Here is a 14,475-nt window from a genome sequence, read left to right as displayed (position 1 = left end):
CCTAGCCCAACTAGAACACATGCTGGTTTACATAGCTTGGTGAATTATCAACAAACGTACTGCAAAATACAAAATACAGATAATGAAGTAGCATAATGGACTAAAATAGTTACGCAGTGTAACTCTAGCTTAAGTCACTCCCGCTAATCTTACCATTCCGTTAGCATTGACATACATGGACATAAACATTTAGATCCAAAGGGCTCATTTTTGTGAAAATTGTTCCCGATGTTTTGAAATGAGTTGCGATATTGTCAACTTCCTGATTGTTGCTAAGCCACAACAACTACTGTCAAGTACACAAGCTGTAAAATAAAAGCATATTTTTTCCACGATATATTGTCAATAATAGTGTTATATTGGCGGAATGACGATGAGGTAGGATGACTTTTTATTGGCATCTACAAAACTGCAGCGTAAACAACTTGGCGACTCTTCTTCTCCTTTGGGCTGGCTCCAATTGGCAGGTAAACTCCACTGCCCCCTATTGACCATGTCTTGAATCACAGCTCAGAACCGTACCCAATACTCCTGTTGGGACAATATCTCATCAAAATACAAATGTCAATAAACCTCCTTTAGCGCACAGACCTCACAGCTAGGAGACCAGGGTTCAATTCCACCCTCGGCCATCTCTGTGTGGACTTTGCATGTTCTCCCCGTGCTGTGTGGGTTTTCTCCGGGTACTCCGGTTTCCTCCATCATTCCAAAAACATGCTAGGTTAATTGGCCATAGGTATGAATGTGAGTGTGAAAGAAAGTGTCTAAGAAATAAACTGGTTAGCTTGCTAGTTTGCGAGCTTGCTAGCTAGTGTCTATATGTGCCCTGTGATTGGCTGGCGACCAGTCCAGGGTGTACACCGCCTCTCGCCCCAAGACAGCTGGGATAGGCTCCAGCACCCCCCTGCGACCCTTGTGAGGAAAAAGCGGTACAAAACGAACGAATGAATGAATGAATAAAGCTCCCTTTCTCTTCATGTTAATTATACTTCACAGGACGCTGCCGTAGTGCAAAACATTGCTCCAAGATCCTCTATATGACAGACACCACTGCTGTTTTTTATTAACTAGATTGTACATCTTCTCTACTTAGACCTTTTCACACAGCAATCCTAGACAAATGGTCTCTTTAATATGTGGTTAAGAGGACGACGTCAATGCCATTCTTTCATACCTTGGTGAAATTTCTCCATTTCATCTCCACCATTATCCCGTGTCTCTGAGAGTATTGCATGTGTGATCTCATGGCTTAATGGAGTTGATTTCCCTCCTCCTCCTCTTCCTCTTCCTCCCACAGCCCTATCTCACAGTGATGCTGAACAAAGGCTCCCTGGAGGTTTTGGTGTTTACAGGCAGCCACAGTGTGCGTCGTGTCATTAGACGGCCCGAGCAAGGCATCCTGAGTGACGGCAGAGAACACTCGCTGCGCATTGAGAGATTACCTGGCAGGTCAGTAAGTGAGGATGATGAAGTGGGTCTTCCTCAGGCTGTGAGGTCGAACGGAAATCACCATAGATTGTGTGTTTTCTCAACAAAAAAAAATACTCCAAAATATTTCTACCAAACTTTCTAAAGGGGCGGCACCAGGGAATAACCCATTATGTTTTTACATTGTTTGTATGCCACATTATGCTACGTATTAGACTCCTTATATCTAAAATCATACAAAAATACTTCAACTTGCTGATATAGTTCATCTTCAAACAGCTAAAATAACGCCTAAGGCTAAAATTAACCAATTATCTAAAAATGTCATCCAGTACTTCTCTACAAGAGAGAAGAAATATGATCTCACTACATTTGAAACACTTCTATGCTAGGACTGTGTTAAAAAGCCATAGCATTTCAGTATGTGGAATCAAACTATGGCATGGATTGAGTCAGGGAATCAAACAATGCACAACGATGAGCCAATTCAAGAAACAATACAAGCAGTTCATGTTTGCTAAATACAAGGATGGCAGTTACTATGGTACACATAATGTTATTGTATGGTCATATCATCTTGTACTTCGGTACGAGGTACATTATTAAAAAAAAAAACCTTTAAACTGTATTATGGAAAACAGGAAGTGAACAAATGAAACATTTACTGATTGTAAAAGTAAACTGTATTATGGAAAGCAGGAAGTGAACAAATGAAACATTTACTGATTGTAAAAGTAAACTGTATTATTGAAAGCAGGAAGTGAACAAATGAAACATTTACTGGTTGTAAAAGTAAACTGTATTATGGAAAGCAGGAAGTGAACAAATGAAACATTTACTGATTGTAAAAGTAAACTATTATTGAAAGCAGGAAGTGAACAAATGAAACATTTACTGGTTGTAAAAGTAAACTGTATTATGGAAAGCAGGAAGTGAACAAATGAAACATTTACTGGTTGTAAAAGTAAACTGTATTATGGAAAGCAGGAAGTGAACAAATGAAACATTTACTGGTTGTAAAAGTAAACTGTATTATGAAAGCAGGAAGTGAACAAATGAAACATTTACTGGTTGTAAAAGTAAACTGTATTATGGAAAGCAGGAAGTGAACAAATGAAACATTTACTGATTGTAAAAGTAAACTGTATTATGGAAAGCAGGAAGTGAACAAATGTAACAGTTAGTGATTGTAAAAGTACCAGATGGAGGGGTAGGATTTAATAAGCTTTGCTTCTTCCTACTCCTTTTGGACATGTGGAACTGTGAACTGATTATGGGATGCATTCAATTGTGATCTGATGCATGTTCAAATGAAATAAAACCATTATGTTTCACTTTTCGAGTTCATTTACAACCCTAGTGGACGTTGACTTGACTTTTCACCTTCTCATGACTTCTGCTTCATTTTCTTTTGTGCTCTCATCAGATCTTTTGCAGTTCAAGTGGACGAGGAGGCGAAGAGAGAGGCGGCGCTGCCCAACGACCAGCCAATCGCCTTGCAGCGTGTTTTCGTGGGTGGCATTCCCGCCGAGGTGGAGCAGACGTCTAACAGGGCCAACGTCCCATTCCAGGGATGCATATGGAATCTCATGATCAACACCGTGTAAGTGACAACTATCCTATCGGAACACGTCCTTGCTCGAGGAAGAAGCGCAGAAGCGCAATGTCAGCATCTATTTTTGACATTCCTGGGTTCTAGTTGAGACCCGAGTTGATGGCGTCACTTAACTTCATTAGACCTGAGATGCTCACCTCCACCTCTGCTGCGCCAAAACTCCTGCAGGGCAGCCTTGGTCACGCTGATGACGATAAAGCCGGCGTCTCTCTGCGCCCCGGCTGCAGTAATAGAGCTGTCCGATAGCATAAACATATTCATGATTTTCATTGCGCCCGATCGTCCAGCTCTCACCTCACTTCACCCCTATTAACCCGTCTCCTCGCTGTTGTGACGTCTTCTCTGTCCCCCTCTCGTCCTCCCGGGGGTATTTGTTCATGTATTTTATGTATTGCAATCAAGCAGCCATGTCGATTTAACGTGGGTTATCCTGTGCAGATTAACATATTCATTAATTTTGTAGATATATTTGATCTGAATGTGAAAGGCATTGGAGCGTAATTGTCTTCTGAGGACGTGCAAAGCTGCTTATACAGGAGCTGCACGTTCCCACTAAATAAGTGAGGCTAGAAAACAGACTGAAAAATGAATGTGAATGTGGTAAAACGAGATAATAACAAGGACAACAATGAGGAGAATGAAAGAGAGTTTAGGTTCTTATGCAGCACATCTGACTAACTGTATTTCATCATTTATTTATTTATGTAAAATTGCTTTGGAAATCACAGTAATTTTTTTTCAATTTTTCAATTTTTTTCAATTTTTTCTGTTTTTTAAAATTTAATTTATTTTTTTTAATTTTATTTAATTCTATTTTTTATGTTATTTAATTTTTTTTTCAAATTTGTTTCTGTTTTTTTAAGTTAATTTAATTTAATTTTATTAAATTTTATTTAATTTTATTTAATGTTTTAAATTTCTGCAATGAGTGACATTCCACAGATGGCCCCTTTTATTGAGGTCATCTTCAATCATGCTGCCTGTCCCTCTTGTAGCCTCTCGGACTTCTCCCAGGCAGCGTCTTTTGACAATGCTGAGATTGGCCAATGTCCCAACCTGGCCCCGCCCCTTCTTCCACCTTACCAGCCAGTATTTCATCATTTACTTATTCATGTTAAATTACTTTGGAAATCACAGTAAATTTTTTTCAATTTTTCCATTTTTTTTCAAAAAAAAAATCGGTTTTTTTCATGTAATTATATTTTTTATTTACTTAATTTTATTTAATTGTATTTTATTTTAATTTCTGCAATGAGTGACATTCCACAGATGGCCCCTTTTATTGAGGTCATCTTCAATCACGCTGCCTGTCCCTCTCGTAGCCTCTCGGACTTCTCCCATTTGTTGACACAGTCATCCAACTGAAAAATGAATGTGAATGCGGTAAAAGGAGATAATAACAAGGACAACAATGAGGAGAATGAAAGAGAGTTTAGGTTCTTATGCAGCACATCTGACTAACTGTATTTCATCATTTATTTATTTATGTAAAATTGCTTTGGAAATCACAGTAATTTTTTTTCAATTTTTCAATTTTTTTCAATTTTTTCTGTTTTTTAAAATTTAATTTTTTTTTTTATTATTTTATTTAATTCCATTTTTTTATGTTATTTAATTTTTTTTTCAAATTTGTTTCTGTTTTTTTTATTTTAATTTTATTTAATTTTATTTAATTTTATTTAATTTTATTTAATTTTATTTAATTTTATTTAATTTTATTTAATTTTATTTAATTTTATTTAATGTTTTAAATTTCTGCAATGAGTGACATTCCACAGATGGCCCCTTTTATTGAGGTCATCTTCAATCACGCTGCCTGTCCCTCTCGTAGCCTCTCGGACTTCTCCCAGGCAGTGTCTTTTGACAATGCTGAGATTGGCCAATGTCCCAACCTGGCCCCGCCCCTTCTTCCACCTTACCAGCCGGAAGAGGAGGCTGGGAAGGAGGAAGTGGTTAAACAAGAACTCCCTGCACCGACTCCTGTGCCTGTTACATCACCCCCTGGACTTCCTGCTGTGAGTACTGCAAACTTAAGCACATATTTTACATACAAAGGGTGTTTTTTTGTTATTCATGTGTGAGAAAATAGCTATTTCCAGTCGTTGTGTGCTGGCTGGTCCACCATTAGTGTTACATGTAGTAAAAAGAAATCCCACACAACAAAGGTAAACACATGTTCTCCTCTCAGTCACCCCCCCCCCCCCCCCCCCCCAATTTCAACGAGATGTAATGCAGCCATGGCCTTGCTGTGTTAGCTCAGCGCTCCATCACGCCGCACTTGTACAGCCCATTAACTCTTCTTTATTGTCCCTTTAGCCTTGAGCCACTAAACTCCATCTCTGGCAACCTGTCGTGCGGCGTGAAGTCACGCTGATGTGCAAGCTAACTGTGCATGCCAGCGCTATGCTTTATGAGCCTGCCGGAGCCAAACCAGTCACTACAAAAATGTAGCCACAATGCTAAGAGACCGTTTTTGACCTATGAACAGCTTTCCCAAAATATAAGGATTTCTATGGATCTTGATCTTACTTTCATAGTTGTGTCAAACAGTCTTCAAAATATTCATGAACTTTTTCATATACTTTATTTCAAAGTTATCGCATTATGAGTACAAAATCAACATTTGTAAATAAAAGTAATTTCAAGATTGAACTGCACTGCACAATAACATTGCTGCATTGCTTTGGCTGCTGCTGATTGGAGTTGCTATGATTTGCTTCATGGCTACAATCTCCTCCTTTCCACTTCCAAACCGCTGATAGGAGGCCACGCCCCCTGCTGTACCCGCCGCCACACCTTCTGCTGCCACAGCCCGGCCCACCGCCGACACGGTATATGCTCTCACACGCCTACACACCTTTCACCTCACGCTGCGTACAAAAACCACTCCCTCAATAAATATGCTGGGGTCAAGTATTTAAAATTAAAGCTAAAAGATTATTTAACTGAGGCAAGGGAGGTCTGTAGTTCTTTGGATGTTGTTGTGGGGTCTTTTGTGACCCCTTGGAGGAGTCATCTCCTGATCATTTTCTTTGGCCGGCCACTCCTGGGAAGGTTCACCAACGTTCCATGTTTTTGCCATTTGTAGTTAATGACTCTCGCTTTGGTTTGCTGGAGTCCCAAAGCTTCAGAAAAGCCTTTAAGACCTTCATTAATTGGGTTTATTTTGTCAATAGGGCGGCACGGCGGTCGAGTGGTTAGTGTGCAGACCTCACAGCGAGGAAAACCGAGTTCAATTCCGCCCTCGGGCATCTCTTGAGAAGATATGTTCATCACTGGGTTGCACGGTGGACGAGTGGTTAGCACGAAGGACTCACAGCTAGGAGACCCGCGTTCAATTCCACCCTCGGCTATCTTTATGTGGAGTTTGCATGTTCTCCCGGTGCATGCGTGGGTTTTCTCCGGGTACTCCGGTTTCCTCCCACGTTCCAAAAACATGCTAGGTTAATTAGCGACTCCAAATTGTCCATAGGTATGAATGTGAGTGTGAATGGTTGTTTGTCTATATGTGCCCTGTGATTGGCTGGCCACCAGTCCAGGGCGTTCCCCGCCTCTCGCCTGAAGACAGCTGGGATAGGCTCCAGCACCCCAATATTAATACCTTATTGTATTCTGTACAGTCTCATATTGGGTTAATATGGTATCATATCTCATAAGTGTCAATCAAAAAGAACATTATACTGTATTTTCATCCTTGCTTGCTCAGCATGCACCAATGTGAGCGTGGTTTTTAGCCTGACGATTGGCCGCTGACCAGCGTCACCTGACCAGCTGCAGGTCAAGGAGCATCAGAGTGTGCTTGACGAGGCACACTTCATCTTTCCGCCTCCAACCATCTCAGCTTTTCGCTAGCAGAAACATCGATAGATATGAATCATATGACAACAATTAGGAATAATAGAATAATCTCATGTGTTCTCAGTTTGCACGCTTCCAACTCAAAGACTATAATGAGGTTAAAAGAGTATTAAGGAACGTAATGAGTGCCCTCTGACAGCAGTATGACCAACAAGGCTTTGAGCGGCCTTCCCCGGAGTAATAAAACATTTGGGCTAAAGATAATAACTCCTAGCGGCTGCAAGAGTTGCTCATTTGAACCTCATAATAAGCCCGTTCTCTGGAGAAAAGCAGGTGGCAACACACACACACACACACGCCATACACACTTATACCAAATCCTGACTTAATGACTTGACATTCTATCAGCGTGACCTCCCGGCAAAGACTAGTCGCTCTGAATGGAGGACCATCTCATTGTTAGCCTGATGGAAAGCCACAGAGGGGATGAGAGGAAGCAAGAGGGAGAAAGAGGAGAATAAAGGAGGATACAAGGGGAAGACGAGGGTACCGGCCATTGAAGAGCGGGAAAGAACTCTTTCTGAACACGGCGGCTCGCGCCTTTTGTTGGCTTAATGGAAAGCCGCAGGAGAGGTAGCCGAGGCGAGGAGAGGAGAGAGAGAAAAAGCTTCTAAGCGAGCCGCGTCTCCTTTTGTTGGATAGAAGGCAGGGTGAGGTTGAGGCGGAGAAGAAAGGGAGAGGTTGAGGAGGAGCGGATATGAAGACAGAGCATGATAAGAGGTGAGTGTCGGCGGTAACAAAGCAAGGTCGCCGTGCGGGGAATGTCTTCACTTGAAAGGGAACAAGAGACCAGACCAGATTAAGACACACACACAGACACACACACTAACACACACTCCGATCATGTCTCCAACTTTTGTCTGGGGCTGGAGCCTACCCCAGCTGACTTTGAGTGAGAGGTGGAGTACACACAAGCCACATAGAGTGGACTTTTATTTACTTTAGTGATAGCAGAAATGAGAAATACGATGATAACCATAGAACAGTAAGCATTCAATATGGCTGATGCCATAATAATTCAATAAGACTTGTATGAAGTCCTTTACGTTTACTGCTTTCATTGTGACAACATACGTAAGTGGAGATACAGTTTTACATTGCACGGCCATTAACTTATTTTTACACTTGTATGACCTCAAGAATGTTACATAATCATAGTTAATATACAGTTAATCCAGGTTTCATAACAGGAATAGATGTTTTCTATTTTAGCTATTTCCTCCAGGAAAAAATAGCAACATATTTGATCATTGTGTTGCAACACTGACATCTTCTGGTCACAGACTGAAATGCAACTTAAAAAATCACCCATTGGAGATTGCTGTGGGTTTCCCACAGTTGAGAAAACATTCATTCATTCATTCATTTTCTACCGCTTTTCCTCACGAGGGTCGCGGGGGTTGCTGGAGCCTATCCCAGCTGTTTTGGGGCGAGAGGCGGGGTACACCCTGGACTGGTGGCCAGCCAATCACAGGGCACATATAGACAAACAACCATTCACACTCACATTCATACCTATGGACAATTTGGAGTCGCTAATTAACCTAGCATGTTTTTGGAATGTGGGAGGAAACCGGAGTACCCAGAGAAAACCCACGCATGCACGGGGAGAACATGCAAACTCCACACATCCCAAGTGGGGAATCGAACCTGAGTCTCCTAGCTGTGAAGCCTACATGGTTGAAGTATGGTTAGCGTGCAGGCTTCACTGCTTTCCACTTTGTATGAAGTTAATATTTTGAAGATGGTGTATTGTGCGATTAATTAGTTCTCAAATGAATTAATCCTGATTAATCACCATTTGCACCAATGTCCAAAATATGCCCTTTTTAAAACTGTATTTTATTGAAAGAAAGATGGACAATTTGGAGTGGCCAATTAACCTAGCATGTTTTTGGAATGTGGGAGGAAACCGGAGTACCCGGAGAAAACCCACGCATGCACAGGGAGAACATGCAAACTCCACACAGAGATGGCTGAGGGTGGAATTGAACCGTGGTCTCCTAGCTGTGAGGGCTGCGCGCTAACCACTCGTCCACCGTGCCGCCCACAGTTGAGAAAACATCAATAATATAATTTGGCACTACTCACTAACCTACAGACTCAATCCATATGCAATATTTAGTATAAACTATTCTTTGGGGTTAATTAATATTATTTACTGATATGTTATGATAATCTCCAGGACTCGTGTCCCTCAGCGGTGGCCCCAGTGGCTCTGGAGAAGTCCTACCAGTTTGGACTGAGCAAGAACAGTCACATGAGCTTCGCTTTCGATGACGCCAAAGTGAGAGAAAGGTTGGTAACGAACAGAAGTTTAATGTATGCACGCTTAAAGTACATTAGTGTATATAATTAAGATTCATGTATTATTCATGCATGATTAAGGTAAATGATGACTAATGCCCTCAGTGTGACAAAGTGATACTGGACATGCACTTTAATTCAGACTTGCATCCATTTTTGTTTTTATTTTGTAGTATTTTTGAGAGTAATTGAGCCTAACCTTCCTCAAGGAGGTACTGCCATTGGAGATATTTTACACATTCTTTCTCCTTTCAGGTTGATACTGGAGTTTGAACTGAGAACCCAAGAAGAATCAGGACTTGTTCTCTACATGGCCAGGATCAACCATGCTGACTTTGTTTCCATTCAGGTACCATCCACCATCACATCCCCCCTTTTTTAGTAACACTCTAAACACCCAAGTTGTCCTTCTTGTCATGCAGATCAAGGACGGACAAGTGTGTTTGGGTTACGACCTCGGTCATGGGAACACGTCTGGATGTGTTCCCTTCTCCATCAATGATGGCATCTGGCACAAGGTCAGTTACACATCGCCAACTGTGGAAGTATTATTCCAAAATGTACTTTTAAAAATACCGCAAATGCTCCGATAGACACCGCACTCACTTCAATCGACTGAATCCACCCTCTAGTCAACAGCTGTAGCTGATGTAGTTTTTATTAAGTCCACAAGATGGCAGTAGCTTCATTTGAAGCATCATGATCCTATAAATAAAAAAATTAAAAAAATTAAAAAAATAATGTGTACATGTATACGTATATATATAATAAAATAAAATAAAAAATAAAATAAATATGTGTACTTGTGTGTATGTGTATATATGTATATATATATATATATATATATATATATATATACAGCTGTTGACTAAAATAAAAATAATAACATAAATATGTGTATATATATATATGTGTGTGTACACATATTTTTTATTTTATTTATTTATTTTTTATATATATATTTTTTTTATTCTCATAATTTTAGAACTTTTTCCCTAACCTAGTTTTCCAAAAATTGCAACAAAAAAAAATTAATATTAAAGAATATTACCACAAAAAAATACAGTATATCTACTATAATATTTATAATAATAATATCTCTATCCAAAAAATGCCTTACATGACTTGGCATTAAAAGTTTATTGTTCATGTAAAAGTATATCTGTCATTTTTTTTAATTTCCCAACTATTTCAATAGTACTTCTTGTAATATTATGACTTTATTCCCGTAATATTTTTACTTAATTAACTTTTTCTATTGCATATTTTTTTTCCACAAATGACAACTTTATTTGTGTCTTTGTTTGATTTTTCATAAGATTACAAATAAAAATAAAACATCATTCTTTACCATTTCAAGTTTATCCTCCAAAAAGTTTATTATTTTTCCTCATTAAAGTATGTACATTATTCTTGTAAAATTATGACATTTTTCCCATTACATTACGACTCAATATTTAGACTTTATTATTCTAAAATGACATGCTGTTGTTCTTGAGAATTTTTCTGTTAGTTTTCTTAAATTATTATTTTTGTATTATTTTTAGAACGTGCGACGGGCCCAATAAAAACCACAAATGGCCCTCGGGCTGCACTTTGGACACCGCAGATCTCAACATGGGCCAAAAATGATATAATTTATTAATTCATTGATTTTAAGCCATTGAAACCAGTAGAATACAGCAAGTGGAACCTGAAACATCTCCTGTATGTCAACAAGTATGAATATGCTTAATGCATCCAGTCATTCCGGTCTGGTTTGGACCTTCTTTGTGTTGTTCAGATCCGAGTGACTCGCAGCAAGCAGAGGGCTCTCCTGGTGGTGGATGGACGCTACAGTAAACAGATGATCAGCCCCAAGAAGGTGATCATTATTATCATTTATTATTATTATTATTATTATTATTATACGTGTTGTCTTGGTGTCAAAAGCATGGATTTATTAACTATGAGTGACATCGGAGGACCCGTCAGTAAGCACACAATTCCCTGCCGATGTTCCAGGCTGACCTGTTAGATGTGGTGGGAATGCTGTACGTGGGCGGCCTACCACAAAACTACACCACCAAGAGGATCGGACCGGTAATACACGACATAAATATGAATAATATACAATATAAATAAAGAGTTGCCATGGAATTCCAATATGCTAACTTCCTGTGTCCAGATTCTGTACAGCATCAATGGGTGCATCCGTCGTTTGAAGATGGTGGGCGGTCCTGTCAGCACCAAGGTGGCCACTCCAGGTGGGACGCCATCATCTTATTTTGACACTCGGAGGCTTTTAGTGTGAGTTAATTCGATGTTCTCTTCATGTGCGCTTGGCTCAGGTCGTTCTGAGGCGCTCATCGAGGACTTCAAGCTCGACATGGCGACGCCGACGTCCAGTCACATGGTCGGAAGATGCTTTGCTGCGACTGAGGCGGGAACTTATTTTGATGGAACGGGCTTCTTGAAAGCAGGTGAGATGAACGCATGCAACAACGTTTGTGCAGAAAGTGAACACACACATTTGTTGTCTCGGTTTCGTGTACAGTGTCCGCCTACAGAGTGGGTCTGGATGTGTCCATTGCGTTGGAGTTCCGAACCAGCAGAACTAATGGTGTCCTTCTGGGCATCAGTAACCAAGGCAACGATGGGCTGGGTCTGGAGATCGTTGATGGCAAGGTAAATGACACTGTCGTTAAAATAAAGCCATACAACCGATGACTAAATGATCCTTGTCGGTGTCTTCTAGCTGCTTTTCCACGTTGACAACGGCGCAGGACGCATCACGGCGCAGCACGCGCCCGATGGCGCCGGCTTCTGTGACGGCCAGTGGCACTCGCTTGTCGCCAACAAGCTTCGTCACAGAGTGGAGCTGACGGTCGACGGCAAGCAAAGTCAAGCGGAGAGTTCAAACGTGCGGTCCAACACCTGCGACACCAACGACCCCATCTATGTGGGGGGGCACCCAGGTAGGAATCTCATTCATAGAGTGCTTCAGTTTAGGTCAGGGGTGTCCAAAGTGTGACCCTTTTTTTTTATTGGCCTACACCACATTTAAAAAAATGGACTTTAACAAGAAAACAAAAAAATTACAGTCATAATATTACAAGATTGATAAAGATTATTTTTAAGTTATAATCGCATGAAAAAACAAAAAATGTATAATTTTTTGGAAAAATCGGTTGCCTTATTATAAGAATAAAGTCAAAATGTTATGAGGGGAAATAATGTCATTTTAGTAAAGTAATATAGACTTGAAAATTACAGAAAAAGAACATTATTTTCAAGTTATAATAGTTATATATGTATATATGTATATATATATATATATATATATATATATATATATATATATATATATATATATATATATATATATATATATATATATATATATATATATATATATATATATATATATATATATATATATATATATATATATATATATGTATATATATATATATATATATATATATATATATATATATATACACATATATATGTATATATATATATATATATATATATATATATATATATATATATATACACATATATATGTATATATATATATGTATATAGATATACGTATATATACATATATATACATACATATATATACATACATACTTATACACATACATATATACATAAATATATACATATACACATGCATATATACATATACATATATACACACACATATATACACACACATATATATATGTATACATATATATACATATATACGTATACATATATACACGTATACGTATACATATATATACACATATACGTATACATATATATACACATATACACATACATATACATATACACATATATATACATATACACACATATATATATACATATACACATATATATATATATATATATATACACATACATATATATACACATACATATACACATATATATACATATACACATATATATATACACACATACACACATATATATATATATATATATATATATATATATATATATACATATACACATATATATACATATATATATATACACATATACACACACACATATATATATATATATATATATATATATATACATATACACACACACACACACACATATACATGGAAAAGGTTTGGACCCCCCTCGTTTCGATTGCACCCATCCTAGCAGTGTAACCACAACACGCTGAAGTCATGGTCTCTCTTTCAGATGGTGTTCGCCAGGCAGCTCTCTCCAGCCACACTTCCTTCAGAGGTTGTATGAGGAACCTGAAGATCACCAAATCCTCCAAGACCATGGAGGTGCACTTCAACAAGGCTCTGGAAGTCAAAGGAGTCCAACCACTCTCTTGTCCTGCCGTAGCTACATAGCAACGTCCGTGAAGCTCCTTTCTTCCTAATGGCAAAGACTTCAGTCTGCTAAATAAATATGTAATATCTACTAACCAAAGTGGAGGAAATGCACTATTTTGTGATTGGTCCACTTCACCCGACTTTAAAAAGTCAGCATCTTTGACTCACTAGGACTTAGTCCAGGACCTGGAACAGTTCCCAAGATCCTGCTGCAGAGCTGACCTTGTTATCCATTCACTAACAGCAAACACAAAAGGTGCTCACGGGCAAATTATCAGGTATTTGGTCACTTTAAATATCCTACCATCATAATGACAATACATAGTTTTATTGTATTTCCACAAAAATTACAAACAATATATCTCCGTCCTGTTTCTCCTTTCATTTCTTTCAATGAACGACTTTTGGAAATACTACCTTTATTAACCTTGTTAGTTAGTAAACTTGTCTTTAGTTCCTTCTGTGCGCCTCTCTATTGCCACACTGTAAATGATGTTAATATGAAGGCTGAATGCTGCTTGTGTGATGTTGTGTTCAAGTACTTTCACTACACGTTTTTAAAAGGCGCTACTTAAATCAAATAAAAGGCTTGAATTCATTTTTCACTTGCAGTCTGTGATACTGACATACTCTGTTGAATGGAAGACCAATGTTGTGGTTAAACATGCAATATACTGTACTGGAGGTAGACATAGTGATTTCACGTTTTTTTTCTTTTTTTTCAACTTGCTTCTAATGCACTTTTATGGTCAAAAAAACAGGGGAACCTCACACACACTCAACAGGGGCCCCAGAAGCATCCAAAAATGGCATAAAATGCCAGAGTTAGAGGGTGGCAATTTTTGACAAAAAACGTAAAAGGTTAGTATGCCGTTTTTTGGGGGTGTTTTTTTCAAGTTGCTCCTAATGAACTTTTCTGGT

The 14,475-nt window shown here is 38.7% G+C and overlaps 1 protein-coding gene across 8 annotated transcripts in view; it reads left to right on the top strand.

Moving 5' to 3' along the window:
* The window catches only part of lama2 (laminin, alpha 2), a 186,107-nt gene extending 171,955 nt beyond the window's left edge, over window positions 1-14,152 (top strand). For 6 of the 8 annotated variants that reach the window (XM_058091728.1, XM_058091732.1, XM_058091733.1 and 3 more), the window contains 14 exons: window positions 1,298-1,449; window positions 2,855-3,031; window positions 4,875-5,058; window positions 5,806-5,874; window positions 9,087-9,199; window positions 9,464-9,557; window positions 9,631-9,726; window positions 10,992-11,072; window positions 11,213-11,290; window positions 11,376-11,454; window positions 11,539-11,670; window positions 11,745-11,875; window positions 11,946-12,165; window positions 13,412-14,152. In XM_058091728.1, the coding sequence (XP_057947711.1) occupies window positions 1,298-1,449; window positions 2,855-3,031; window positions 4,875-5,058; window positions 5,806-5,874; window positions 9,087-9,199; window positions 9,464-9,557; window positions 9,631-9,726; window positions 10,992-11,072; window positions 11,213-11,290; window positions 11,376-11,454; window positions 11,539-11,670; window positions 11,745-11,875; window positions 11,946-12,165; window positions 13,412-13,572 (1,767 nt within the window). In that variant the 3' untranslated portion in view covers window positions 13,573-14,152. Of the gene's footprint in view, window positions 1-1,297; window positions 1,450-2,854; window positions 3,032-4,038; window positions 4,498-4,874; window positions 5,059-5,805; window positions 5,875-9,086; window positions 9,200-9,463; window positions 9,558-9,630; window positions 9,727-10,991; window positions 11,073-11,212; window positions 11,291-11,375; window positions 11,455-11,538; window positions 11,671-11,744; window positions 11,876-11,945; window positions 12,166-13,411 lie in introns of those variants that run through there. The other 2 variants (XM_058091731.1, XM_058091735.1) reach the window with 2 other exon arrangements.
* The last annotated feature ends 323 nt before the right edge of the window (window positions 14,153-14,475 follow it).

The sequence above is a fragment of the Doryrhamphus excisus genome, chromosome 1 (genome assembly GCF_030265055.1).
Source record: "Doryrhamphus excisus isolate RoL2022-K1 chromosome 1, RoL_Dexc_1.0, whole genome shotgun sequence".
NCBI classification, from domain to species: domain Eukaryota; kingdom Metazoa; phylum Chordata; class Actinopteri; order Syngnathiformes; family Syngnathidae; genus Doryrhamphus; species Doryrhamphus excisus.
The sequence above is the reverse complement of the archived record's forward strand: the minus strand, read 5'-3'. Positions and strand labels throughout refer to the sequence as shown.